Source organism: Nomascus leucogenys, chromosome 19 (assembly GCF_006542625.1).
Source record: "Nomascus leucogenys isolate Asia chromosome 19, Asia_NLE_v1, whole genome shotgun sequence".
Classification (NCBI taxonomy): domain Eukaryota; kingdom Metazoa; phylum Chordata; class Mammalia; order Primates; family Hylobatidae; genus Nomascus; species Nomascus leucogenys.
Genome location: NC_044399.1, coordinates 25,372,544 through 25,398,748, shown reverse-complemented (window position 1 = coordinate 25,398,748; position 26,205 = coordinate 25,372,544). Strand labels below are relative to the sequence as shown.

Below are 26,205 nucleotides of genomic sequence, written 5' to 3'. Positions count from 1 at the left end.
ATAATAGGGTTATGTCCCCAGAGGCCTATTGTAAATTGAAGATCTCCTAAGTTGAAAATACGTGGCTGACTAGTAGCTTGGTTTCGCTGCTGCTGCCCAGCATCACAAGTATGGTTTCTACTGAATGTGGATGGCTTTTGCAGCAACATAAACTTGAAAAATCAAATCACTGTAATTGGGTACTTTTTGTCTTCCTTCTGTTTCTGTTTTCTGGAAGATATTATAGAGAATTGGTATAGTTCTTTAAGTGTTTTGTAGAGTTCACTAGTAAACCCATCTGGGCCTGAGGCTTTCTGTTTTGAAAGGTTGTTAATGATTAATTCAGTTTCTTTAATAGATGATAGGCCTATTCAGATTATGTTTTTTCTTGTGTGAGTTTTGTCAGATCGTGTCTTTCAAGGAATTGGCCTTTTCTTCTATGTTATTAAGTATGTGGGCATAGAATTGTTCAGAGTTTCTTTATTTTTTTAATGTTCATGGGAACTGTAGTGATATTTCTTCTTTCATTTGTGGTACTACTGATTTGTGTCTTCTCTCTTTTTTACTTAGCCTGGCTAGAGGCTTACTGATTTTATTGGTCTTTCCAGGAAGCAGCATTTGGTTTTGTTAGTTTTTTGTATTGATTTCTTATTTTCAATTTCATTGTTTTCTGTTATAATTTTTATTCTCTTATTTGTTACTTTGGATTTAATTTGCTTTTCTAGTTTTTAAAAATGGAAGCTTAAGTTTTGATTTTAGTTCTTTTTGTGTTTTGTTTTTTTGGAGGCAGGGTCTAGCTCTCTGTCGCCCAGGCTGGAGTGCAGTGTTATGATCTCAGCTCACTACAACCTCTGCCTCCTGGGCTCAAGCAATCCTCCCACCTCAGCCTCCCAAGTAGCTGGGACTACAGGCATGCACCACCATGCCCGACTAATTTTTGTATTTTTTTGTAGGGACGGGATTTCACCACGTTGCCCAGGCTGGTCTCGAACTCCTGAGCTCAAGTGATCACCAGCCTTTGCCTCCCAAAGTGCTGGGATTACAGGCATAAGCCACCACACCCAGCATAGATCTTTTTTTTTTTCCTCTGAGATGGAGTCTCTCTCTGTCACCCAGGCTGGAGTGCAGTGGCATGATCTCGGCTCACTGCAACCTCTGCCACCCGGGTTCAAGCAATTCTCTTGCCTCAGCCTCCTGAGTAGCTACCATTACAGGCGTGTGCCACCACGCCTGGCATTTTTGTATTTTTAATAGGAACAGGGTTTCACCATGTTGGCCAGGCTGGTCCGGAACTCCTGACCTCATGATCCGCCCACCTTGGCTTCCCAAAGTGCTGGGATTACAGGCGTGAGCCACCGCACCCAGCCAGATCTCTTTTTCTAATACATGCATTCAGTCTTTAAATTTCCCTCTAAGCACTGCTTTTGCTATATCCCACAAGCTTTGATGTTACATATATATTTTTATTTATTTCAATTTTTTTTTATTTTTTTATTTTTGAGGCAGAGTTTCGCTCTTGTTGCCCAGGCTGGAGTGCAATGGCGCGACCTTGGCCCACTGCAACCTCTGCCTCCCGGGTTCAAGTGATTCTTCTGCCTCAGCCTCTGGAGTAGCTGGGATTACAGGCATGCGCCACAACCCCCGGCTAATTTTGTATTTTTAGTAGAGATGGGGTTTCTCCATGTTGGTCAGTACTCCCGACCTCAGGTGATCTGGCTGCCTCGGCCTCCCAAAGTGCTGGGATTACAGGTATGAGCCACCATGCCTGAGCATTTTTTATTTTTATTTTTAAGAGACAATGTTTTGCTATGTTGCCCAGGCTGGTCTCAAACTCTTGAGCTCAAGCAATCTGCACACTTTGGTCTTCCATAGTACTGGGATTAGAGGTGAGCCACCGTGCCCGGCAAAATATTTGAAACTTATTTTGAGATTTCTTATTTGACCCATGTGTTATTTAGAAGTGTACTGTTTAATTTCCAAATATTTAGGGATTTTCCAACTATCTTAATGATTTCTGGTTAAATTCCACTGTAGTCTGAGAACAGACATTAAATGATTTGTTTTTTTTAATTTGTTACGGTGTGTTTTATGGCTCAGAATGTAGTCCATCTTGGTGAATATTCCATGTGAGCTTAAGAAAAGTCTGTTTACTTTGCAGAGTCTTCAGCTCCTCTCTGCGTTTTGTCCAGGTTGTATAGCTACATTCAGTGGGAGTGACAGGGTGGAATATGCTTAGTCCATTTTAAGAATTGGAACTCATCCCTATATTTTGTGGTATTTCTTTTGGAGAGATTAGAAATATGGTTACTTGTAATTTGCTTCTTTGATACGTTGCTTTATTTAAGGTATATACCTATTTGTAATGCCACCAGCAATGTATGAAATCACCAGTTTCGCCACATAAGGGATATATTTTAAGGTTAACACTTTTTGCTTAAAAGTTATAAGACAGCTGGGAAGTTCAGCTATAATTAAATAATATTGCCTTAAATGGTTAGAAAAGTATAAAATATAAGTAATTAAATATATATTTCAGTCTGAAGTTTTTCATGTAAAATTCAGGTTTTTTAGCTGAGTGTGGTGGTGTGTGCCTGCAGTCCCAGCTACTTGGGAGGCTAGGGTGGGAGAATCACTTGAGCCTAGCAATTCAAGACCAGTCTGGGCAACATAGCAAAACCCTATCTCAAAAAGAAAAGGCCAGGCACGGTGGCTCACGCCTGTAATCCCAGCACTACAGGAGGCCGAGGCAGGCAGATCACCTGAGGTCAGGAGTTCGAGACCAGCCTGGCCAACATGGTGAAACCCCATCTCTACTAAAAATACAAAAATTAGTTGGGTGTGGTGGCAGGTGCCTGTAATCCCAGTTACTCGGGAGGCTGAGACAGGAGAATCGCTTGAATCCAGGACACGGAGGTTCCAGTGAGCTGCGATCACACCACTGCACTCTAGCCTGGGTAACAAAGAGCAAAACTCCATCTCAAAAAAAAAAAAAAAAAAATTAGATTTCTACTTATGTTCACTTTGTCACCATTTCTTCCCTTTATCAATTTCCCTCTTTATATTAGGCTTTAAAATTTTTTTTTTTTTTTGAGGTGGGGTCTCGCTCTGTCGCCAGGCTGGAGTGCAGTGGCGTGTTCTTGGCTCACTGCAGCCTCCACCTCCTGGGTTCAAGCAATTCTCCTGCCTCAGCCTCATGAGTAGCTGAGAGTACAGGCATGTACTACCACGCCCGGCTAATTGTTATATTTTTAGTAGAGATGGGGTTTCACCATGTTGGCCAGAATGGTCTCCATCTCTTGACCTCATGATCCGCCCACCTCGGCCTCCCAAAGTGCTGGGATTACAGGCATGAGCCATTGTGCCTGTCCAAAAAAAAATTTTTTTTTTTTTGGAATGTAGACACAATGGAGATGAGGAGGACATGGCCGCTATGGAATAAAGGAAGGCACCAAATTAATATACCCTGGTTTGTGATGGAGAGGCCATTTTGTCATTTTGTTCTGAAACCTTTTCTGGCTTTCGCTATATAGGATAAGAGATTTAGGCCGAGACCAAGGGAAATATTATAAATATTATCAATTTAAAAGAATCAGTTGTTTGTATCTGTAAGCAAATGGAGGGAGCAGTTCTTTGGTAATTGTCTTAGGTTGGCTTAGGGTAGGATCAATTTGCAAACACTAAATCTCAGTGTCATGTATGTGGAGATTCATTGTATTCAGCATTGAATGTAGTTAAATATTTATTGAGCACTTACTATATGCCAGGCACTGCTCTAGGATCTGTAGATGTAGCCGTGAACAAATGAGGAAAAGTAAAATCCTTGCCTACAGAACTGCTTGAACCCAGGAGGTAGAGATTGCAGTAAGCTGAGACCGCGCCACTGCACTTCAGCCTGGGTGACAGAGACAGACTCTGTCTCAAAAAAAAAATAAATAAATAAAGTAAAATAAAAATCCCTGCCTGCATGGAATTTAACAGATTCGTAGGTAGGGGTGAAAGATGGACAACATGGTAAATAAGTAAATTACAGTGTATAGTATGTTAGTGGTAAGTCCTGTGGGGAAAGGGAAAGCTGGATGACTGGGGAATGCTGGGCTGGTTTTGAAGTAGTTCATAATTTAAATAGAACAGTCAGGGAATGCTTCACTGAGAAGCTGACATTTGACCAAACATGTGAAGGCAGTGAAGCTTTGCATACATCCAGGAAAAGAGCATTCTACATGGATGGAGTAGATAGTGCAAAGATTCTGAAGCAGGAGAGTGCCTGCCTTAGTCTAGGAATGATGAGGTAGCCAGTGTAGCTCCATGATTAATTGGAAGTTTATTCCATGAATGCAAAGCTACTTTGTTATTAGAAAATTATTGATTCATTAAATTACTAGGTCAGTGATGAAAACTGTATGTAAAGATGGGTACGTATAGGTACAATCCTTGTCCCAGCTACCCAGATGAAGATTTTATTTTCTAGACTCTCTTGTGTCTAGATAGTGCCAAGTGACTATTTTTGTAGTAGAATGTGAGCAGAAGTAATACGTGTCACTTCCTAGCCAAGGTACTCAAGAATAGGGTGTGCTTTTTCTATGTGTTCTCTTTTCGGGTTAGATACAGAAGAACTCCATGGCTCACCACATGGCTCACCACATGGCTTACCACATATTGGAAAGAGCCTTGTTTTTTGAATTGCTTTATTGAGAAAAGCTGCCCATCTCCCCCCACCCCCCCCCAAAAAAATCAAACTAACAGCCAATAACACAATGATGGTAAATTGCTAGAGACAAGTATATGAAAAAATTAGACATGTGATGAAGAAACTTGCTATCATTACTGTTATTTGGCATTATTCTAGAACTTGTAGCCTATGTAGTATTAAAAATGAGGTATAGGACACTGTCCCAGCTGCCACCTAGACTCGTCTCCATCGAGGACCCCTTTGACCAGAATGACTGGGCCACTTGGACCTCCTTCCTCTCAGGGGTGGACATCCAGATTGTGGGGGATGACCTGACAGTCACCAACCCCAAGAGGATTGCCCAGTCCTTTGAGAAGAAGGCCTGCAGCTGTCTGCTGCTGAAGGTCAACCAGATTGGCTCGGTGACCGAATTGATCCAGGTATGCAAACTGGCTCACTCTAACGGCTGAGGGGTGATGGTGAGCCACCACTCTGGGGAGACTGAGGACATTTTCATTGCTGACCTTGTGGTGGGGCTCTGCACAGGACAGATCAAGACTGGCGCCCCCTACCCCTTGGAGCATCTGGCCAAATACAGCCAATTCATTTGAGGATCGAGGAGGCTCTTGGGGACAAGGCTGTCTTTGCTGGATACAAGTTCTGTAACCCGAAGGCCAAGTGAGAAGCTGGAGGCTCCAGGACTCCACTGGACAGACCCAGGTCTTCCAGACCTGCTTCCTGAAATAAACACTGGTGTCAAAAAAAAAAAGTATAGGCCAGGTGTGCAGTGGCTCACACCTGTAATCCCAGCACTTTGGGAGGCTGAGGTGGGCGGATCACCTGAGGTTAGGAGTTTGAGACCAGTCTGGCTAACATGGTGAAACCCCATCTCTAATAAAAATACAAAAATTAGCTGGGCATGGTGGCACGCACCTGTAGTCCCAGCTACTTGGGAGGCTGAGGCAGGAGAATCGCTTGAACCCAGGAGGCGGGGGTTGCAGTGAGCCGAGATTGCACCACTGCACTGCAGCCTGGCGACAAAGTGAGACTCTGTCTCAAAAAACAAAAATTAGGTATGGTGGCGCATGCCTGTAATCCCAGCTACTCGAGTGGGAGGCTGAGGTCGGAGAATTGCTTGAACCTGAGAGACGGAGGCTGCAGTGAGCTGAGATCATGCCACTGCAGTGAGCTGAGATTACGCCACTGCACTGCAGCCTGGCCGACAGAGCGAGACTCTGTCTCTAAATAAATAAATAAATAAATGCATTATCAAAATTGTGTTTGTCTCTCTTTTTTTTTTTTTTTGAGACCGAGTCTTGCCCCATCACCAGGCTGGAGTGCAGTGGTACGATCTTGGCTCACTGCAACCTCTTCCTCCCAGGTTCACGCCGTTCCCTGCCTCAGCCTCGCGAGTAGCTGCGACTATAGGCGCCCACCACCACGCCCAGCTAATTTTTTGTATTTTTAGTAGAGACGGGGTCTCACCGTGTTAGCCAGAATGGTCTCGATCTGACCTCGCAATCTGCCTGCCTCGGCCTCCCAAAGTGCTGGGATTACAGGTGTGAGCCACCGCGCCCGGCCTTGTTTCTGTCTCTTTTTGTTTGGGGTGTTAATTTGATCCTCAAACTCTGTGTGGAGCAAGAAAGCTGTTAGCTAAATAGCCTCACGTCATGGAGATTTAACTCCAGTGGTTGCTGGAGTGAACAAAGTTTTAATTTTTCTCTTATTCTGCCCTTTACCCTTGACTTAAGACTTCTTCCCATTAGTAAATTATTTACTGTGGTCAAGAGGATGGGAAGTGCTAATTGGGTTTCATGTGTTACTGCTAGTGTTGCTTTCCACTGTATGGATTGAGAATGGAGTAGGGGATGGATCTCCAAAAGGAAATCAGGGCCTTTTTAGCAGAAGAATGTTGAATGGTAGGTAAACTCCTAAAAACAAATTTACCTTAGGCTTTATGGAGTCCATGGACCCACAACAACTAACAGTAAAAATTATGCCTTTCTCTTAGAACAGTCATTCTGGACATAGCTGTCATTCTGGACCCTTAAAAAAGATTATACATTAATAATGGGTTTGGGGAGAAAACGGCATTTTATTTTTTAAATTTTTATTATTTTTAAAAATACAAAATGCTTCATGAATTTGCATGTCATCCTTGTGCAGGGGCCTGCTGATCTTCTCTGCATGTTCTTAGTATGTGTGCTGCAGAAGGGAGCACAAAAATGGCATTTTAACAGGATAGCTTCATTACCAAAGGCATATGTGAGAAGTATTTTTGAGGGACCTTGGAATTGGACTAACTTAATCTTGTGGAGCTCATATATTGAGGATAGTAGAGTATAAGTTTGGGTAGTCATAGTACAGCCGTATTTTGGATGACTTATTAGGAAATGCAGCTGTAGTAGGTGCTTAGATATTTGTTCAAATCAACTATAGTAAAAAGATCAATTATTTTAAGAGTATCAGACATCTACAAATAATAAATTGTTTCCTTTTCCATAATTATACCTTTCTTTTACTTCTCTTAGGTAGATATCATAATTGTGATTTCCTTCTTGATCCAAGACTTTTTAGGGTTAGAGATAAAAAATGATTATAAGGGATTTTTTTTATGGTTTTCTTGCCCTTTTTTTTTTTTTTTTTTTTTTTTTTGAGACAGAGTCTCGCACTGTCGCCTAGGCTGGAGTTCAGTGGCGCAATTTCAGCTCGCTGCAACCTCCTCCTCCTAGGTTCAAGCGATTCTCATGCCTCAGCCTCCCGAGTAGCTGGGACTACAAGGACGTGCCACCACGCCTGGGTAATTTTTGTACTTTTAGTAGACACTAGGTTTCACCATGTTGGCCAGGCTGGTCTCTAACTCCTGACCTCAGGTGATCCGCCCACTGCTCTCTCCCAAAGTGCTGGGATTACAGGCGTGAGCCACCGCACCCCACCGCTCTTCTTGCATTTTAATCAGAAAGTAAGTTGGGACACTTTGTGGTTTTTGAGGTTTTCTTTTTTCTTTGTTTTTTTTTTTTTTTTTTTTTTTTTTTTTTTTTTTTTTTTTTTTAGATGAAGTTTCACTCTTGTTGCCCAGGCTGGAGTGCAATGGCGGGATCTCAGCCCACTGCAACCTCTGCCTCCCGGGTTCAAGCGATTCTCCTGCCTCAGCCTCCCAAGTAGTTGGGACTACAGGCGCCACCGTCCCTTTAGAACTTGATGAAAACTATGGATCTTCTCCCCAGAAAAAGATATAAACACTAAATACTATATCTGATTCCAAAGGGGTTCATGGAATCCTGAATCCTGTTTATACTGTGGGCCTGAATTATAAATTAACACTCTGATCTAATGTCATGTTATTAATATTTGTATATTTATTTCTAATCTTGTCTGTTTTTAAAATTTAATCAAAATCTTATTGTGTATTCAATTTTGCATTCATAAGCATTTCCTTATCTTTGGAAATGCTCCTTAAAAGCATTTTTAATAACAATATATTTTCAATTTAGGAATAATTTACTGGGTTTCTCTTACGTTTTGGGTATTGTCCAATTTGAGGAGCCCAAAGATAAAGAGGGCTGTGCTCTCTTTTTGCTCATGTACTAAGGATCTCTTTGGAAGGGGAGTTAAATTACTTGATTATCTTAGTATTCGGTATTATTTAGATTTTTTTTAAACTTAATTCGGTATTATTTAGATTATTTTTTTAACTTCGTTACAAATAATACTGCAGTAACATTTTTGTGCCTAGGCCTCATGTATTTCTATTACTTTGCTTTGATAGAAGAAGGGTTACTGGGGAAGAGGGTGTCAGTCTTTGAAAGGCTCTTGAAATTAATACCAATTTTTTTTTTCTTTTTTTGAGACAGGGTCTCACTGTGTCACCCAGGCTAGAGTGTAGTGGCACGATCTTGGCTCACTGCAACCTCTGCCTCCCGGGATCAAGCAATCCTCCCACTCAGCCTATTGAGTAGCTGGGACCACAGGTGTGTGCCAGCATGCCCGGCTAATTTTTATATTTTTATTTATTTATTTGAGACAGAGTCTCACTCTGTCGCCCAGCCTGGAGTGCAGTGGCATTATCTCAGCTCATTGCAACCTCCACCTCCTGGATTCAAGCGATTCTCCTGCCTCAGCTTCCCAAGTTGAGATTACAGGCATGCACCACCACGCCCAGCTTATTTTTGTGTTTTTAGTAGAGACGGGGTTTTGTCATGTTGGCCAGGCTGGTCTCGAACTCTTGACCTCAGGGAATCTGCCCGCCTTGGCCTTCCAAAGTGCTGAGATTACAGATGTGAGCTTAATTTTTATATTTTTAGTAGGGATAGGGTTTCACCATGTTTCCCAGGCTGGTCTCTAACTCCTGGGCTCAAACCAATCCACCCACCTCGGCCTTGCAAGAAGTGCTGGGATTACAGATGTGAGCCACTGCGCCTGGCGTGTTACCAAATTACTATCTATAAAGGTGTATCATTTTACCCTCTCCACTGTTTAGTGTGTATGTGCCTGTCTTACTCAACTCTTGAAGAATTTAATATTACCAGTTTAAAAGTCTTTGTTATTTTGTTAAGTGGTAGATAAACTTTGAGGTAGCTGTCAAAAGGAGTAGGGAAGGTATGTCAGATACAGAGCAGCATGAGTGAAGGTGGCATGCTGGCAGTGTGTGAGAAACACTGTCTGCCAGAGCTGAGGAGGTTCTTGAGGGATATGCATGTTGCAGGACACTGGAAGTTTCTATTTGGGTGTGTTTCTTAATGGCTTGTGCTCCACAGTAAGCCTGTTCTTGACATCAATTCCTCAAGACAGACGCTGGCAGCTGTCTCTTAAAATGGCTTACTATAGAGGATTAGTGGAATAGGTCATAGTCTCTGCTGCAGTAGCTGGTTCCAAGGCCATGTTGATATTCATCATCTCTCTCTGCCACTGCCTAGTCTAGATTTGCATCACTCATGGCCAGACTGCAGCTGATCAAGGTTGCTTGCCTGAAGCCATCATTCCTGAGGAATCGAAGCCCCTATTTCTCTTTTCCATATCGTGCCTTTGCCATATGCCGTACTTGCCTTTTATCGTTAGATGTGGAAGCACCGAGGAGCACCTGCTAGGTTAAGCTACAAATTGCTGTCACCTTCAGAGCCACTGAAATGATTGGCTCTTCTTTTTGAGGAATTATAACAGGGTTCTGAGAGTTGGATTCTGCTGATGACAAGTTGGACAACTCAGCAGCAGCAGTGGCTCTTTTCATTAATTAGCTGACAAAACCTTAGGCAAGTTATTTAATTTCTCTGCACCTCAGTTTTCACATCTGAAGAAAATGGGCTAATAGTATCTACCTCTTAGGTTTATTGTAAAGGTTAAATAAGCTAATATATCTAAATCACTTACAATAGTGCTTGGCAGTTAAATGCTAGATAAGTATTAACTGTTAGTGTTATTAACTCTTCAGAGTTTGAAGAGAGTTTGGTTGAGAGCTTTTTTTCTTGAACTAGGGAGTGTGTATAACCTCCAGACTTTTTGGATAATTAAAAGAGTCCAAGCTAGGAAAGACTAAACCCAAGTGACTTGATAGAGCTGTTCAGAATTGAGGGACCCCTAGGTAAACTATGCCCATGAGCTTACAAAGTCAGCTTCTGTAATCTCTGTATATCTGTAGGTGCCTCTCTGCATAGATTTGGTATTTAAGTATTCTCAGCTACTTTTACGCTCAAGTTTCTGCGCCCAAATCTGTAAATTTATTTGCATTTTCCCTCACCTTTTAAAAGAGGCATTTTTACTAGTGTCTGAAGCTAATCTTGCCACATATGTTCCTAATTCCATCAGCCAACCATTAAGTGTTTTAGATGTGTCATATCATAGGCACTAGTAATACTAGATGAATAAGGCTGGGCATGGTGGCTCACACTTGTAGTCCTAGCTATTTGGGAGGCTGAGGCAGGAGGATTGCATGAGCCCAGGAGTTCGAGGCTGCAGTGAGCTATGATCATGTACTCCAGCTATGAAACTGCACACCACCTTGGGCGACAGAGTGAGTCCCTGTCTCAAAAACAAAAAACCAGTGCACTGTGATAAGCAGTACTGGGGATGTATAGGGTGCTGCTATAGGAGCATAGCTATTTTTGAAGGCATGGGAGGATGAAAATGTCCAAGGAGAGCAGACATTGAGGAGAAAAGAATCCTGAAGAAGACCAACATTAAAAGACTGTGGAGAATGAGGAAGTTGCTAGTAGAGAGGTAGAGTAGAGTGAACCACGAGAGTCTAGCGTGACAGAAGCTGAACAGAAAAGTGCATCTCAGGACACAGGTAGTGATCAATAGATAACTGCTAAACAGTCAGGTAAGGACTTTTTCCCTCTTTCCTCCAAAGGCTCTGTTAGATAACATTTCTGTCTAAATACCCTGTTCCTTGTTACTCTCATGTGTTGAGCTCCTGAACTCAGGTTAGTGTTTGTATAGTGAGTCTGGTAGCTGAGGGAAACCACATCCTCTGAATTCATTTTGTTCTTGAGTGTCAAATCAGAACTAGTACCTCAGGATCAGATAGTGAGGGATTTGTCAAAAACTGTATCTGAAATTACTTGCCTCTCATGGTGGAAAGGGGGAAGATGGAATATGCAGGGATATTTGGGTCTCCCTTATCCTGGTTCAGTGAAACTTCATTTGACAGAACAATTATTCCTCAATTCCACATTTTCTGTTTCCTTTATTGTCCTAGAAAGAGTTGTTTTAATCCCCTATTACTACCTTTAGACTCCCAGTCAGTGCTAAATCCCCTCACGTCTGATTTCTTCCCTCTGCATTAAGTGGAATCGGAATTTACAGAGCTAATTAAACATCCCTTTGTTGACAAATACAGGGGATACATTTGTGTTAGCTTCTAGGCAGCATTTGACATTGTTGACCACCTAAACCTTAGAATACTTTTGTCTTTTCTGAAACACCAGTGTTTTCTGGTTTTCTTCTTATCTCTCTGGTCACTTAGTTTATTTCCTAGTTTTTTTCCTCTGGCTGTTAAACGTTGATATATTGTTCTATAGCAGAAGCCCTCATCTCTTCTCACTCTATATTGGCTGATCTGATTTACTGGTATGGCACAAGTTACCCTAATTAAAGCTTTTGGGCAGTAAATGAGCCTTATAACACTGATAGAACTCTATATAAAGATCACTATGTTACTTATTTGGACATTTAAAATGTAGCAGTCATATACATTATACGAAATTCAGACTCTGCACATCTGTATATCTGGAATGAACTCATAATGTAACAATAATTGAAATATTCCCCTTATTTAGTCTAGAATCAAACTTGAATCTTAGAGGCAACTCAGTTATTCTTGAGTGTTCAGAAAATATAATTTTTAAATCCTTTTTATTAACTGAATTGGGAATCTACAAGCTAAGAAGTAAATATGTTAAGCACCCTTTAAAAATCTAGCTTTAAATCTATGTAGTGTTGATTTTAGTTATTCTGAGTGGTTATTCATATTGTCATAAAGTAGTTTCTAAAAATTGTCCTTTAAAGTTCCATGAGCAGTTCAGTGGAATGAGGTTTTGTTTGGTAAACACTGCCCTCCTGTGGTTAACGTAAGCTAACAGTTTTGCAAAACTACTGTAGTCTTTTCCACTTGTGGTAAGATAATGTAATGGTTCATACAGCATGTTTGCTCAGTAATATATGTGGCCAAGAAAGGGTTTTTTTCCCTCATTCTCTCCCTCTTGGTTTTTTCCTAGTGTGTCTGCACATTTTTCTCATTTCTATCCATGCACATTTTCTTTCTTTTTTTGGTGGGGGAGACAGAGTCTCACTCTGTCACCGTGGCTGGAGTCCAGTGGCACGATCTTGGCTCATGGCAACCCCCACCTCCCAGGGTCAAGCGATTCTCGTGCCTCAGCCTCCCACGTAGCTGGGATAACAGGCGTGTGCCACCACACCCAGCTAATTTTTGTATTTTTAGTAGAACCAGGGTTTGGTCATGTTGGCCAGGCTGGTCATGACTGAGCCCGGCCCATGCACTTTTTCTTATGTGAATTTATAAGAGTTAAATGTAAACGAATACAGAAAAAGTATTAAGCTATCAAAGGGAGGGAAGCTACATGTAAATGTAAACATACTTAAAGAAATAGAAAAGACCAGTCAGTTACAATACATAAAATTAATAAAAACTTTCATGGAAAATCAATAGTGATAAAAAGATGAAGAATAAACTGGAAGAAAGGGTTTATAGTAAATGTGACAGTAAATGTTTTAATATATTTAATGTAAATTAGAGAGCTCTCACAAATGGTATATAAGTGGACAATAGCCAATGAATAGCCAATTCACAAGTGAGGAAATACAGTAATTAAAGCACAAAAATATATTTAAATCCATAATGCTACTTTGTAAAATGATACTCATAATATTAATAGTGGTATTTGAAACAGAAACCAAATCACCTTTGGAGCATGCCAGAAAACCAGCTAATTATTCTGAAAACAGTAAATACAAAAATAAGTTGCTTATCCTGCCCTTTTCTTTTTTTTTGGAGGAGTTTTGCTCTTGTTGCCCAGGCTGGAGTGCAGTGGCGCAATCTTGTCTCACTACAACTTTCGCCTCCTGGGTTCAAGCAATTCTCCTGCCTTAGCCTTCCGAGTAGCTGGGATTACAGACTTGTGCCCCCACACCCGGCTAATTTTTGTATTTTTAGTAGAGATGAGGTTTCACCATGTTGGCCAGGCTGGTCTCGAACTCCTGACCTCAGGTGATCCACCCGCCTTGGCCTGCTGGGATTACAGGCGTGAGCCACCGCATGCAGCCTTATCCTGCTTTTTAAATATGAATTGTACCTCGGGTAACCAAATAGATAGTGGAAAACATTTATTTTTAAAAGGACTCTGGCTTATAAATGAAAAAGGAACAATGGACTATCAGCACTTCCCAGCCCGTAAATAAAATGATGGAGATAGTGATCATCGGTGGCTGCTAAGACAATTAGATTGAAATGCTGATGGGAAACTTTATAATAAGTGGATCAGATAGACCACATCTATCCCACTGATATATCTTAGCATCTCAAAAAAGAGATCATAGATATTTTGTGTGTTCTGATGTGGTGTGGTAGGAAGTATACCATAAGCCTATGAAGTTTTCTTGCTAAAATAAAATCTGAATCTGAGCAAGCCTCTAGGTTTCGATTCTAATTTTCAGGAAATGCAAGGGACAGAGGACCATACGATTAGCAAAATACAGAATGTGTGTAACTACAATACAGTTTACTAGTTTTTTTCTGTAAGTAAATTGGGAGAAAAAGTGAGAGAAACCCATAGATTAAAAGATACTTTAAGACATGTGTTAGCCAAATGCAGTATATGTGGGTCTATTGATTTGAACAAACCGTTTTAAAAAAGTGGTTTTTCCCTGTAAATTTGGGACATTGACTAAATAATTTGATATTAAGGAATTATAGTCATTTTCTGAGGTGTAAAAAAAAATTTTAAGTCCTTGTTGTCAGGGATGTATACTACCATAATAATGAATGAAATGTCTGAGGCTTGCTTCAGAATAACCCAGTTTGTGGACGGAGGGTGGCTGAAGGTACGGAGGAAACAAGATAGGCCATGTGTTGATAATTGTTGAAAATGGGTGATGGGTATGTGGTGGTTCATTGTAATATTCTCTCTCATTTGGTGAATGTTTTTAGATTTCCATAATAAAAAGTTTTAAAAGTGTAATATTTAAGTCTTTAATTGAAAAACATTTTTTTCTGCCCCAAACTATAGCTTTAAGTAGTCTGAAAAAATTTAGTGTAATACTTTTCTAAATTAAAACTAATTCTAAGCCAGGCATGGTAGCTCACACCTGTAATCCTGGCACTTTGGGAGGCTGAGGCAGGTGGAATGTTGAGCCCAGGAATTTGAGACCAGCCTGGACAACATGGCAAAACCCCATCTCTACAAAAAGTACAAAAACCTGGGAGTTCGAGACCGGCCTGGGCAACATGGCTAAACCCTGTCTCTACAAAAAAATACAAAAATTAGCCAGGTGTGGTGGCACATGCCTATAGTCCTAGCTACTCAAGAGACTGAGGTGGGAGGATACCTTGAGCCTGGGAGGTGGAGGTTGCAGTGAGCTGTGATTGCACCACCGCACTCCAGCCTGGGCAATACAGTGAGACCCTGTCTCAAAAAAAAAAAAAACCAAAAAAAAAAACTTTTTTTTTCTGCCTCCTGGGTTCAAGCGATTCTTGAATTCTTGAACCAGCCTCCTGAGTAACTGGGATTACAGGTGCCCACCCACCACCACACCCAGCTAGCTTTTTGTGTGTGTTTTTAGCAGAGGCAGGGTTTCTCCATGTTGGCCAGGCTGGTCTTGAACTTCTGGCCTCAAGTGATCTGCCCCCCTTGGCCTCCCAAAGTGCTGGGATTACAGGTGTGAACCACTGTACCTGGCCTAAAAAAAAACTAATTCTAAATGCCTAGCATTTAAAGGAACTTGTGATAAACACTTTTTAAAAGAAAATACATATTCCATATATATATATATAAATTTTTTTTTTTTTTGAGACGGAGTTTCGCTCTTGTCATCCAGGTTGGAGCGCAGTGGCACGATCTCATCTCACTGTAACCTCCGCCTCCTGGTCCTAACGGTTTTCCTGCCTCAGCCTCCGTAGTAGCCGGGACTACAGGCACCTGCCACCATGCTCAGTTAATTTTTGTATTTTTAGTAGAGACGGTGTTTCACCACGTTGGCCAGGCTGGTCTTGAACTCTTGGCTTCAGGTGATCTGCCTGCCTTGGCCTACGAAAGTACTGGGATTACAGGCCTGAGTCACCGTGCCTGGCCTCCTTAAGTAGTTTTAACCAACTGGTTTACTGTGTTTGATTAAAGTACGGAGCATCTTGGAAATCAGTGAAATCCTTATTAAAATGACATAATTTTTGGTCTCCGCTTTATTTATTTATTTATTTGTTTATTTTTGAGATGGAGTCTTGCTCTTGTCGCCCAGGCTGGAGTGCCGTGGCCCAATCTCGGCTCACTGCAAGCTCCGCCTCCAGGGTTCACGCCATTTCCCTGCCTCAGCCTCTCGAGTAGCTGGGACTACAGGCGCCTGCCACCACGCCCGGCTAATTTTTTTGTATTTTTAGTAGAGACGGGGTTTTACCATGTTAGCCAGGATGGTCTCCATCTCCTGACCTTGTGATCCACCCATCTCGGCCTCCCAAAGTGCTGGGATTACAGGTGTGAGCCACTGCACCCAGCCAGTCTCCACTTCTAATATCTTAACATCTTATGATGTTTAAAACACATTAAAATATTAAAATAACTTAATTCCTTGTTTTGCAGAATATATTAGAAAGTATTAATTTTTACCATTACCATGGATAATATAAATATTTTCAGTTGAATGTGGCTCATTCCGACATTGATTTAATAGTCCCCTTTCAGTTAAGATTTGATATGCCAGAGAAATGACACTCTAGAAATATTTATTAATTTCAGTTTTCTAGCTCCTTGGACAGATGTATGTGTGCATACATAGCCATTTCATGGTGTTTATTATTACCATGTTTTTGCCATTTAAATTGGCAGGAAAAAACCCACATTAAAATGTATTATATTTGATTGCTAGTAAAGTCAAATACTGTATTTCATTTGCTTCATAAATGTTTATAGGATATTGAATATGTACACAAAAGTGGACAATAATATAGTGAATATCTTTGTGTTTATCATTTACCTTCTATAATTATCAGTTTGTGGTCAATCTTGCTATATTTAAACCCGCAACTTCTTGTATATTTTTTGAAGTCCGAGACATCATGTGATTTCATCTGTAAGTACTTCAGTGTGCAAATGCTTTTTCATATAGTTATTATCCAGTTATATTAACCCTTTTGTGAACTATTTGTCCAGGTCCATGGTGTATTTTTATTTTCAGTACTTTAATACAGTTTTAGTATATAGACAATAAATAAATAAAAGTTTTCTGTATGGGCCTTGGATGAAGGCAGTAAGTTTAACTTTGGACATCTGAAGTTTGAAATGCATATGGGATATCCAAGTTTTACAGGGTTTTAATAGTTTTTTAACAGACTGCCGCTTCATTCATCAAAATGTGAGTGATTGGTGAAAGCTTGGTGCAGTTAATGTTATTCAGGGAAATTTTGGTGGAGTGAAAAGTAAAAGGGGTAAATGGATGTTTATAAAATATTTGAGGGATGGGCATAGAAAAAGACATCTACAAAGAAAACTGAGAAAAATATTTTGGGGAAAAAGAAAAGTCTAGGAGGTGATGTCTGCAAAGGGAACAGTTTAATAATGTCAGATGTAGCAGAGAGATCAAGGAAGATGATACACAGAAATATGTGTTGGATTTTCTGACTGACCAAATGAGAAAATAGTTACAAACACAGGACACAGTGTGCTATAGTGGTGCAAGACTTGGATTTGAATTTTGGCTGCCACTTATCTTGCTGTATTATGTTTGGAAATATTACTGGTTATTGTATTTTTGTTTCATATATAAATGTAAGTGTAAACAACAAAATAAAACATATATGAAATATACATATGTATCTGTTGAGACTCTTAGCTATTTGTTTCAAGAATATTCACCAGACATCTTGAAGCATAGTTATAATAGCTACTTTTGCCTGATAATTCCAACATCTGTGTCACATTGGGTTTATTGTTGTATATAGCTTGTTTTTTCTCTTGTGAGTTGCTGATTTCCTTACTCTAACTGTGTTGAGTAAGTTAGAATTGTATATTAGACATTATTTCTATTTTTGAGACAGGCTCTGTTGCCCAGGCTGTAGTGCAGGGGCACAATCTCAGCTTACTGCAACCTCTGCCTCCCAGGTTCAAGCTATTCTCACATCTCAGCCTCCCGAGTAGCTAAAATTACAGGCCTGCACCACCATGCCCTGCTAATTTTTTTTTTTCTTTTTTTGAGATGGAGTCTTGCTCTGTTGCCCAGGATGGAGTGCAGTGGCATGATCTCAGCTCACTGCAACCTCTGTCTCCCAGGTTCAGGTGATTCTCCTGCCTCAGCCTCCTGAGTAGCTGGGATTATAGGCACTCACCACCACGCCTGACTAATTTTTGTATTTTTAGTAGAGATGGGGTTTCACCATATTGGCTAGGCTGGTCTTGAACTTCTGACCTCAAGTCATCTGTCCACCTCGGCCTCCCAAAGTGCCGAGATTACAGGCGTGAACCACTGTGCCTGGCCGAGATGTATTATGGGAATTCCTCCCCTGCTTGTAGGACCCCTTGCAAGGTTAGCCACTGCTGGTATTACCACAGCTGCTCCCAGGGATTGCCTGGGGCAAGGGCAGAGAAAAAGAAAAGGGGGGAAAAACCCAGATAATTTTCTCTCCCTCTATCCAACCTTTAGAAATGCCCTCTTTACTATGCCTCAGACCAAAAAATATTTTTCTCTTGGAGCACTTTCTGCCTGCACTTAGTCTGCAGTTCCGGGTTTTGGGCTGCCTTTAAGTCCAGGCTCAGAGGAGCTACCAGAGGGAAACAAAATCAGGAAACTCACTGCTGGACTAGTGTGGTACTCCTAGTTATGCTTTCCTCCCCAGGCCACCTGCTACCATTTTCGGAGTCCTCAAATAGCTGCTTCATGCATTCTGTCCAGGTTTTTAGTTGCATTCAGTGGGAGAGACAGAATGGACTTTGCCTACTCTGTCTTTACCAGAACCAGAACACATATATTACTTTAATTTTATTATAATCATATTGTTTACTTGTTTTGGTTAAGAATTTATTGTGCACCTATGATTTACTAGGCTTTGCTATACATTTACCAGGAAATGGATAATCTTAATGTGCTTGCAATAGATCACAGATAGTGAAGGGATGTGGGGATGGAGGTAGAAAGTAAACAATTGCATATGTATTAATAGTGAATAATTGGGTTATTAATTTTAGCTTTTAAGACATAATTATAAGAAATATATATATAGAATTATAGTAACTTGAAATAAGAAATAATTTATTATTATATACTTGTTTTTCAGGTCTTAGAAAAATACCCCAATACACCCATGAGTCATAAAGAAATTCTTCAAGTTATCCAGAGAGAAGGACTAAAAGAAATCAGGTGAGTTATTTAATTATTAGTAATAATTATAATACTTGATCAGAGTATTTGGTAGTATATAATAGTATACTTTAGTCCTGAAGATTAATTACTTAATAATAAATGCTTTGTTCTGATCAGCTGTCAGATCTTTGGCATTTTTTAAGTCATTACATAGTTTTAAAACCAGAAGTAAGTTCAATTCTTAGAGGGTAGCTATCTTTAAGCCCATGCACTTCAATTTTTAGGAAGACCTGGAGCCATCTTCAAGCTTTCATCTATCACTTCAGGCTTTTTGATTTAATAAACTTGGTCATTAGTGATAAAAATTACTCTCATACCGGGAGAGTCCTAGAGGTGGACAGATAGTCCCAGAAGAAATAATGCTGGCTAAAAAGGATAAAATGAAAAAAGAACTGTAAAGCAGTATATATGTCAAATAATAGTCTTAACAGGTTCAAATATGATAGACTTGGGCCATTAATACAGGATCAAAGATAACATAGACTTTAATTTCCAAGAACCTTATTATATTACAATAGCAGGCCAGGCATGGTGGCTCATGCTCGTGATCGCAGCTCTTTGGGAGGCTGAGGTGGGAGGATTGCTTGAGTCCAGGAGTTCGAGGCTGCAGAGTGCTAAGAAGGTGCTATGGTACCCCAGCCTTGGTGACAGAGCAAGATGCTGTCTTAAAAAAAAAAAAAAAATTTGCAGTAATACTTAATAGTCAATGTGTGTGTGTGTGTGTGTGTGTGTGTGTGTGGTTTTTTTTTTTTTTTTTTTTGAGACAGAGTCTGACTCTTGCCCAAGCTGGAGTGCAGTGGCACGATCTTGGCTCACTGCAACTCTGCCTCCCGGGTTCAAGCAATTCTGCTGCCTCAGCCTCCTGAGTAGCTGGGATTACAGGCACACACCACCATGCCTAATTTTTGTACTTTTAGTAGAGACAGGGTTTCACCATTTTGCCCAGGCTGTTCTCGGACCCCTGAGCTCAGGCAGTCCGCCTGCTTTGTCCTCCCAAAGTGCTCGAATTGCAGGCGTGAGCCACCATGCCTGGCCAATCGTAAATGTTCTTAATCAAGACTCTCTATCATCAAGAAATGTTAAAATTATGTTAACTATGCTCTGTATATTAAGACAGAAATTTGGGAGTCTATGTTAGATTTTCATTAAGATAGGAAAAGTTTGCAGTGCTTTCAAACTACTGCTGGTTTTCAACTATAGGTGGCATTGTGTAACACTCTTGGAGAAAGAGTTAAAATTTTGGGGGGCTATTTTTGATTATCACAGTGATTGGGGTAGGGGAACACAATGGCATTTAGTGGGCAGGTAACAGGAATGCCAAATGTCTTGCATTGTGCTGGATGTTGCTTCACATTGAATAGTTTTTCATCTCAGGTGCCAATAGTGTTCCCATTGAGAAACAGTAAGCTATGCCCAAATATTTGTAAACGGACAGTGTATTTCTTGATGAATAGCCATCGCATGTTCTAGATTTTATTTCTCATTTTTTCTTTCTTTCTTTTTTTTTTTTTTTTAAAGAGATGGAGTCTCATTGTGTTGCCCAGCCTCGAGTGCAGTAGCTGTTCACAGCCATGATCATGGTGTACTGCAGCCTTCAACTCCTGGCCTTAAGTGATTCTCCCATCTCTGCCTCTTGAAGCTGGGACTATGGGCACTCGTTTTCTTTTCTTTGACGTGAAATTCTAGTTGAGTTTTTTTATTGGCTCTCCCTTTCTAAAGCAGTTTAAATTCTTTGTTGATTTATAGTCAAACTTCAGTAGGTTGAAATAAATTAGGTTTGCTTCATTGATATGAAAAAGTAAAATTTGTTAGTTTACCTTACTTTATATAACACATCCCTGAAAAATTGAGTGTAAACATTTTAAAATTAAAACACTAAAATGCATTTGAAGGCCAGGTGCAGTGGCTCACGCCTGTAATCCCAGCACTTTGGGAGGCCGAGGCAGGCGGATCATCTGAGGTCGGGAGTTTGAGACCAGCCTGGGCAACATGGTTAAAACCCGTCTCTATTTTTTTTTTTTTTTTTTTGAGACGGAGTCTCACTGTGTCACCCAGGCTGGAGTGCAGTGGTGCCATCTTGGCTCACTGCAATCTCCGCTTCCCAGGTTCACGCCATTCTCCTGCCTTAGCCTCCCGAGTAGCTGGGACTACAGGCACCTGCCACCATGCCTGGCTAATGTTTTTTGTATTTTTATTAGAGACGTGGTTTCACCGTGTTAGCCAAGATGGTCTTGATCTCCTGACCTTGTGATCCGCCCACCTTGGCCTCCCAAAGTGCTGGGATTACAGGTGTGAGCCACCGTGCCCAGCCAAAACCCCGTCTCTATTAAAAAAAAAAAAAAATTAGCCAGGCGTGGTGACGTGTGCGTGTAATCCCAGCTACTTGGATGGCTGATGCAGGAGAATAGCTGGAACCCGGGAGGTGGAGGTTGCAGTGAGCTGAGATTGCACCAGTGTATTCCAGCCTGGGCAACAGAGCGAGACTTCGTCTCAAAAAAAAAAAAAAAAAAAAAACATATATATATATATACACACACACACATACACACACACATATGCTTATATATAGATATATACATCTATCTGTCTATCTATCTAGCTACACACATTTGAAGAATTAGCTTTTAAAAGTACCTTTTGTGGGCTAGGCACAGTGGCTTACGCCTGTAATCCCAGCATTTTAGGAGGCTGAGGCAGGCAGATCACTTGAGGCCAGGAGGTCTTAATGTCAGTATCATCCAGCTATAACATAGTAAGGCTCTGGGACTTTAAACTTACCATGATCATTTCCAGGGAGCAAGCAGGAATAGTAAATAAATAAAGATTATTAAAAACAAAAACAGCAGGAAAAAACGGGAGAGTTTTTTTTCAAAAGGTAGTAAAGTATGTGAATCATCAGATAGCTTCTGGTTTACATAGTGACAATTGAAAGTAGCTTTTCCTGGTTAAACTATGTTGTGGTAATGCAGTTACAGCACAACAAAGCAGTACATGCTGACCACCCACCCTTAGCAGGGAATGTGCTTTCACTCAGCTATTGGACAGTTAAGTCTTTTAGGTCTCCATTTGGGTACCTCTTTTTCAGAGACAATTTTGATTGGCTTACTGGTCTTGATCATATCTTCCTATTTTAGTTTGTTGTAGTGTTCTTTGTTCTTTTCTTTTCTTTTTTTTTTTTTTTTTGAGACAGAGTTTTGCTCTTGTCGCCCAGGCTGGAGGGCAGTGGCGCAATCTCAGCTCATTGCAACCTCTTTCTCCCGGGTTCAAGTGATTCTTCTGCCTCAGCCTCCGGAGTAGCTGGGACTACAGGCACGTGCCACAATGCCTGGCTAATTTTTTTTTTTTTTTTTTTTTTTTTTTTGAGACGGTCTTGCTCTGTCCTCCAGGCTGGAGTGCAGTGACGCTATCTCGGCTCACTGCAAGCTCTGCCTCCTGGGTTCACGCCATTCTTCTGCCTCAGCCTCCCAAGTACTTGGGACTACAGGCACCTGCCACCACACCCGGCTAATTTTTTGTATTTTTAGTAGAGATGGGGTTTCACTGTGTTAGCCAAGATGGTCTCGATCTCCTGACCTCGTGATCCACCCGCCTCGGCCTCCCAAAGCTAATTTTTGTATTTTTAGTAGAGACAGGGTTTCACCAAGTTGGCCAGGCTGGTCTCGAACTCCTGACCTCAAATGATCTTCCCTCCTCGGCCTCCCAAAGTGCAGGGATTACAGGCATGAGCCACCATGCCTGGCATGTTCTGTGTTCTTCATAGCACTAAGGTTTGAAATTATATATGTTTGTGGTTATAAAAAAATCATACAGTTTCTCTATACGTTATGTTAAGGTAGCTCCAGAGGCAGTGACATTATCTTTCCCCACTCCTCAGCATATGATGCATAACAAGTATTTAAAACCTACTTGTTAATGAGTATATGAGGTATTATTGGTTGGAAGATCATATTCATATATAATTATAGATTATTCTCTTGCTGCTGTGATGTAGCAAATGGTAGTCTTTTTTTTCTGAGACAGGGTCTCACTCTGTCACCTAGGCTGGAGTGCAGTGGTGCAATCTCACCTTACTGCAGCCTTGTCCTTTTGGGATCAAGCAGTCCCATGACCTCAGCCTCCTGAGTAGCTGGGATGAGAGGTGCATGTGCCACTATGCCCAGCTAATTTTTGTATTTTTTTTGTAGAGGCAAGGGTTTCGCCATGTTGCCCAGGCCGGTCTCGAACTCTTGGACTCAGGTGATCCTCCTGCCTTGGGCTCCCAAAGTGCTGGGATTACAGGCGTGAGCCACCATGCCCGGCTGGTAGTCTTACACTCTTAAAAGTTTTTAGAAAGATTACAGAATGAAACACATACTAAGCTTCTCAAAGGTGTGTGACTACTTACTGTTTTATTTTCATTCCTCGGACCTCAATACATGACTTTGAGCTCTTCTCCCTTTATATTTTTCCGTTGGCTCCTACATTTTGAAGAATTTTGCCTAGATTATTCAATACCATTTTTGTTTGATTTTAAAATTTATTAAAGTGGTAACAACTGAAATATTTATGAACAGATTAATGAATAAACAAAATAAGATATATGCATACAGTGGAATATTATTCAGTCTTAAGAAGGTATAAAATTCTGATACATGTATAGTATGGATGAACCTTGAAAACATTATGCTAAGTGAAGTAAGCCAGACCCAAAAAGACAAATATATGACTCCAGTTCCATGAGATACCTAAAATAGGTAAGTTCATAGAGAGAAAGTAGAATAGAGGTTACCACAGACTGGAGTAGTGGGGAATAGTGAGTTTCTGTTAAATGAGTACAGAATTTCTGTTAGAGACGTTGAAAACGTTCTGAAGATGGATGATGGTGACAGTTGCACAGCATTGTTAATGTACTTAATGCCACTGATTAAAAACGGTTAAAATGGTAACTTTTATGTTACATGGGTTTTACCTCAACCAACCAATAAAATACTTAAAAAGAAGTGGTTGGCTCCTAGCTGTGAAAGATTCAGGTACTAGCCCCTTTAAGAAGTTAGGTGGTAAGTAAGATTGGAAATCATCTACCCGAAGTATGGAACTCTGAGAATTAATTAGAAACATGAATTCCTTTTTTATTTTTTTACAAAAGCATTATAATATTTAAATTAAATGCCTGTTTATAACTATAAAGCATAGCAGCATTTTAGAAAATATAGGAAGAAAAAGGTCCTTAAATTTTTCCCCCACCAGTATCTGTGACTTTTTGTATTCCATTATGTTGTTTTTATGCATTAATGCACTAATTTTAAAGATAGTTTAAGCTGGGCATGGTGGCTCATGCCTGTAACTGCAACACTTTGGGAAGCTGAGACGAGAGGATCACTTGAGGGACTTGGGGCCTGGGGTTTGAGACCAGCCTGAACAAGATAGCGAGAACATGGTAGTGCAGGCCTATAGTCCCATGAATAGATGTCCTATGAATACATGAGGTATTATTAGTACCTCGTATATTAATAATAATCACCTCAGGAAGTGTCAGAGGTGATTCAAACTCCAGCCTCCCAAATATGCTGGGAGGCTGAGGCAGGAGGATCACTTGAGCCCAGGAGGTCAAGGCTGCAGTGAGCCGTGATCGTGCCACTGCACTCCAGCCCTGGGCAACAAAGCAAGACCCTGCCTCTTAAAAAAAAAAAAAAAAAAAAAAAAGATAGAATTTCCCATAGGAGTAATAGGGAAGAAAAAAGACAGAAGTTTTGATGTTTCAGGTGAAATGGGAGGACACGACTTAGGCCAGGAGAGGTTAAGAACTGTTTCTGTTATACTTAGTAGTCAGAGTCGATAGCAAAGGCATTGTGGAGTTCTTTAAATTAGCTTAGTTTTTTTGTAACAGTTAAAACAAGAAGACATGAAAAGTTATTGATACTATAGATAAATGCTGTAGCTGTGATATCTGGTCATTTGTAAGTAGAGAAGAGTTAATTCCTATACTGTTTACCAATAAACAGTTATTTCATAAAATAAAAAATAGTAAAAAGAATTTTGTTGAGAGACGTCTCACCTCCTTGTTCAATTTTCTGTGGCTAAAATATAACCTAATTTCTGTTTGTTACATAAATACCAATGATAATGTGGCAGTGGTTTCCTAGGGTTGAGCTCTTCAACACAGAATTGCTTGTTCCAAATTTGAAGTACTGTTAGAACCTTTAAAACAATTTTGTAAGCTTTTACTCATTTGTTTTTCTGTAGACAGTTTGCTTTTTAAAAATCTATATTATTCATTGGGTAGAGATTTTGTTTATTGGGTTTGTTTAAAGAACCTCTGTTCTCATTATTACAGCTCATGTGTTGATTCTGGATTATACTGTGCATTTGTATGAATCTAAATATTGAAGGAATGGTTAGGTATTTTGTTTCCCTCCTGAGACGCTAGAAATAAAACCAAAGATTCAGAGAGATGTGTCCATTTTTGTGTACATTTTGACGGTATACTTCAGTTACTAAGGGAAATGATTCAGAATTTTATTTTACCTTGAATCAAAGTAACAGTTATGGCAAAATGGTTGTCATTAGCCATCAGTATATAAAATAGCCTTTTTAAAAAAGCGCTTTCCTTTTTGTCTGATGATGCCGATTTTACAATTTGCAGAGAAACAAAGAGCACCTAGTGCCCCAGTTTGTTTTTAAGTTTCTCCTGACTTGAGCCCATATTTCTTCTTGTCATTACAAACTATGCCATTTGTCAGGAGTGTCAGAGGTGATTCAAACTCCAGCCTCCCAAATATGCTCACATGGCTACTCACACACAGCTTAATGGAACCGTTTCTGGGATTTTGGGCATTGATAAGTTAAGAGTTCTGTGTAAGTCTCTGAGTTATACACTTCTATAGTTCTTAGGGTCTGATCAGAAGACCAGAAAGTACACAGTAATTTGAACAGGAAAGTTATTAACTGGAAGTTATTAACAGATTAACCAGGGATTAACTATTCAAAGGTAAAAAGAAAGCAGGGGTCTAGTTCAGTGGATGACAAAGTTCATTGGTGCCACAGCCTGAGGTGGCCGCAGGAAACTGCCTACTAGGTACTAGAAGAGCTTTGCTGAAAAGCCCTCTGCTGGGGAATCTGTCCCACCTTTTGGGGAATAAATATTAGCTATTATATATTTGTGTAATACATACAAATATACAGGTACAGCTAAACACATGAGTGAATGTAACTTCTTTCTTTTTCTTTCTTTCTTTTTGAGATAGTCTCACTGTCACCCAGACTGGAGTGCAGTGGCACGATCATGGCTCACCTCAGCCTTGACTTCCTAAGTAGCTGGGACCACAGGTGTGCGCCACTGTGCTTGGCTAATTTTTTTTTTTTTTTTTGTAGAGACAGCGTTTTGCCATGTTGCCCAGGCTGGTCTTGAACTCCTGGACTCAAGTGGTCCTCCTGCTTCGGCCTCCCAAAGTGCTGAGTTTACAGGCATGAGCCACTGCACCTGGCCGCCTCTTGGTTTTGTT

The 26,205-nt window shown here is 40.5% G+C and overlaps 1 protein-coding gene and 1 pseudogene across 1 annotated transcript in view; one reads left to right on the top strand and one right to left on the bottom strand.

The window, feature by feature from the left end:
* Positions 1–26,205, top strand: part of ASXL2 (ASXL transcriptional regulator 2) — a 146,261-nt gene that overhangs the window by 16,922 nt on the left and 103,134 nt on the right. Inside the window, exons 2-3 of the mRNA XM_030799482.1 lie at positions 18,639–18,721; positions 19,344–19,346. Coding sequence (XP_030655342.1) covers positions 18,639–18,721; positions 19,344–19,346 — 86 coding nt within the window. The remainder of the gene's footprint in view (positions 1–18,638; positions 18,722–19,343; positions 19,347–26,205) is intronic.
* LOC115831589 lies at positions 6,770–6,869 on the bottom strand (annotated as a pseudogene).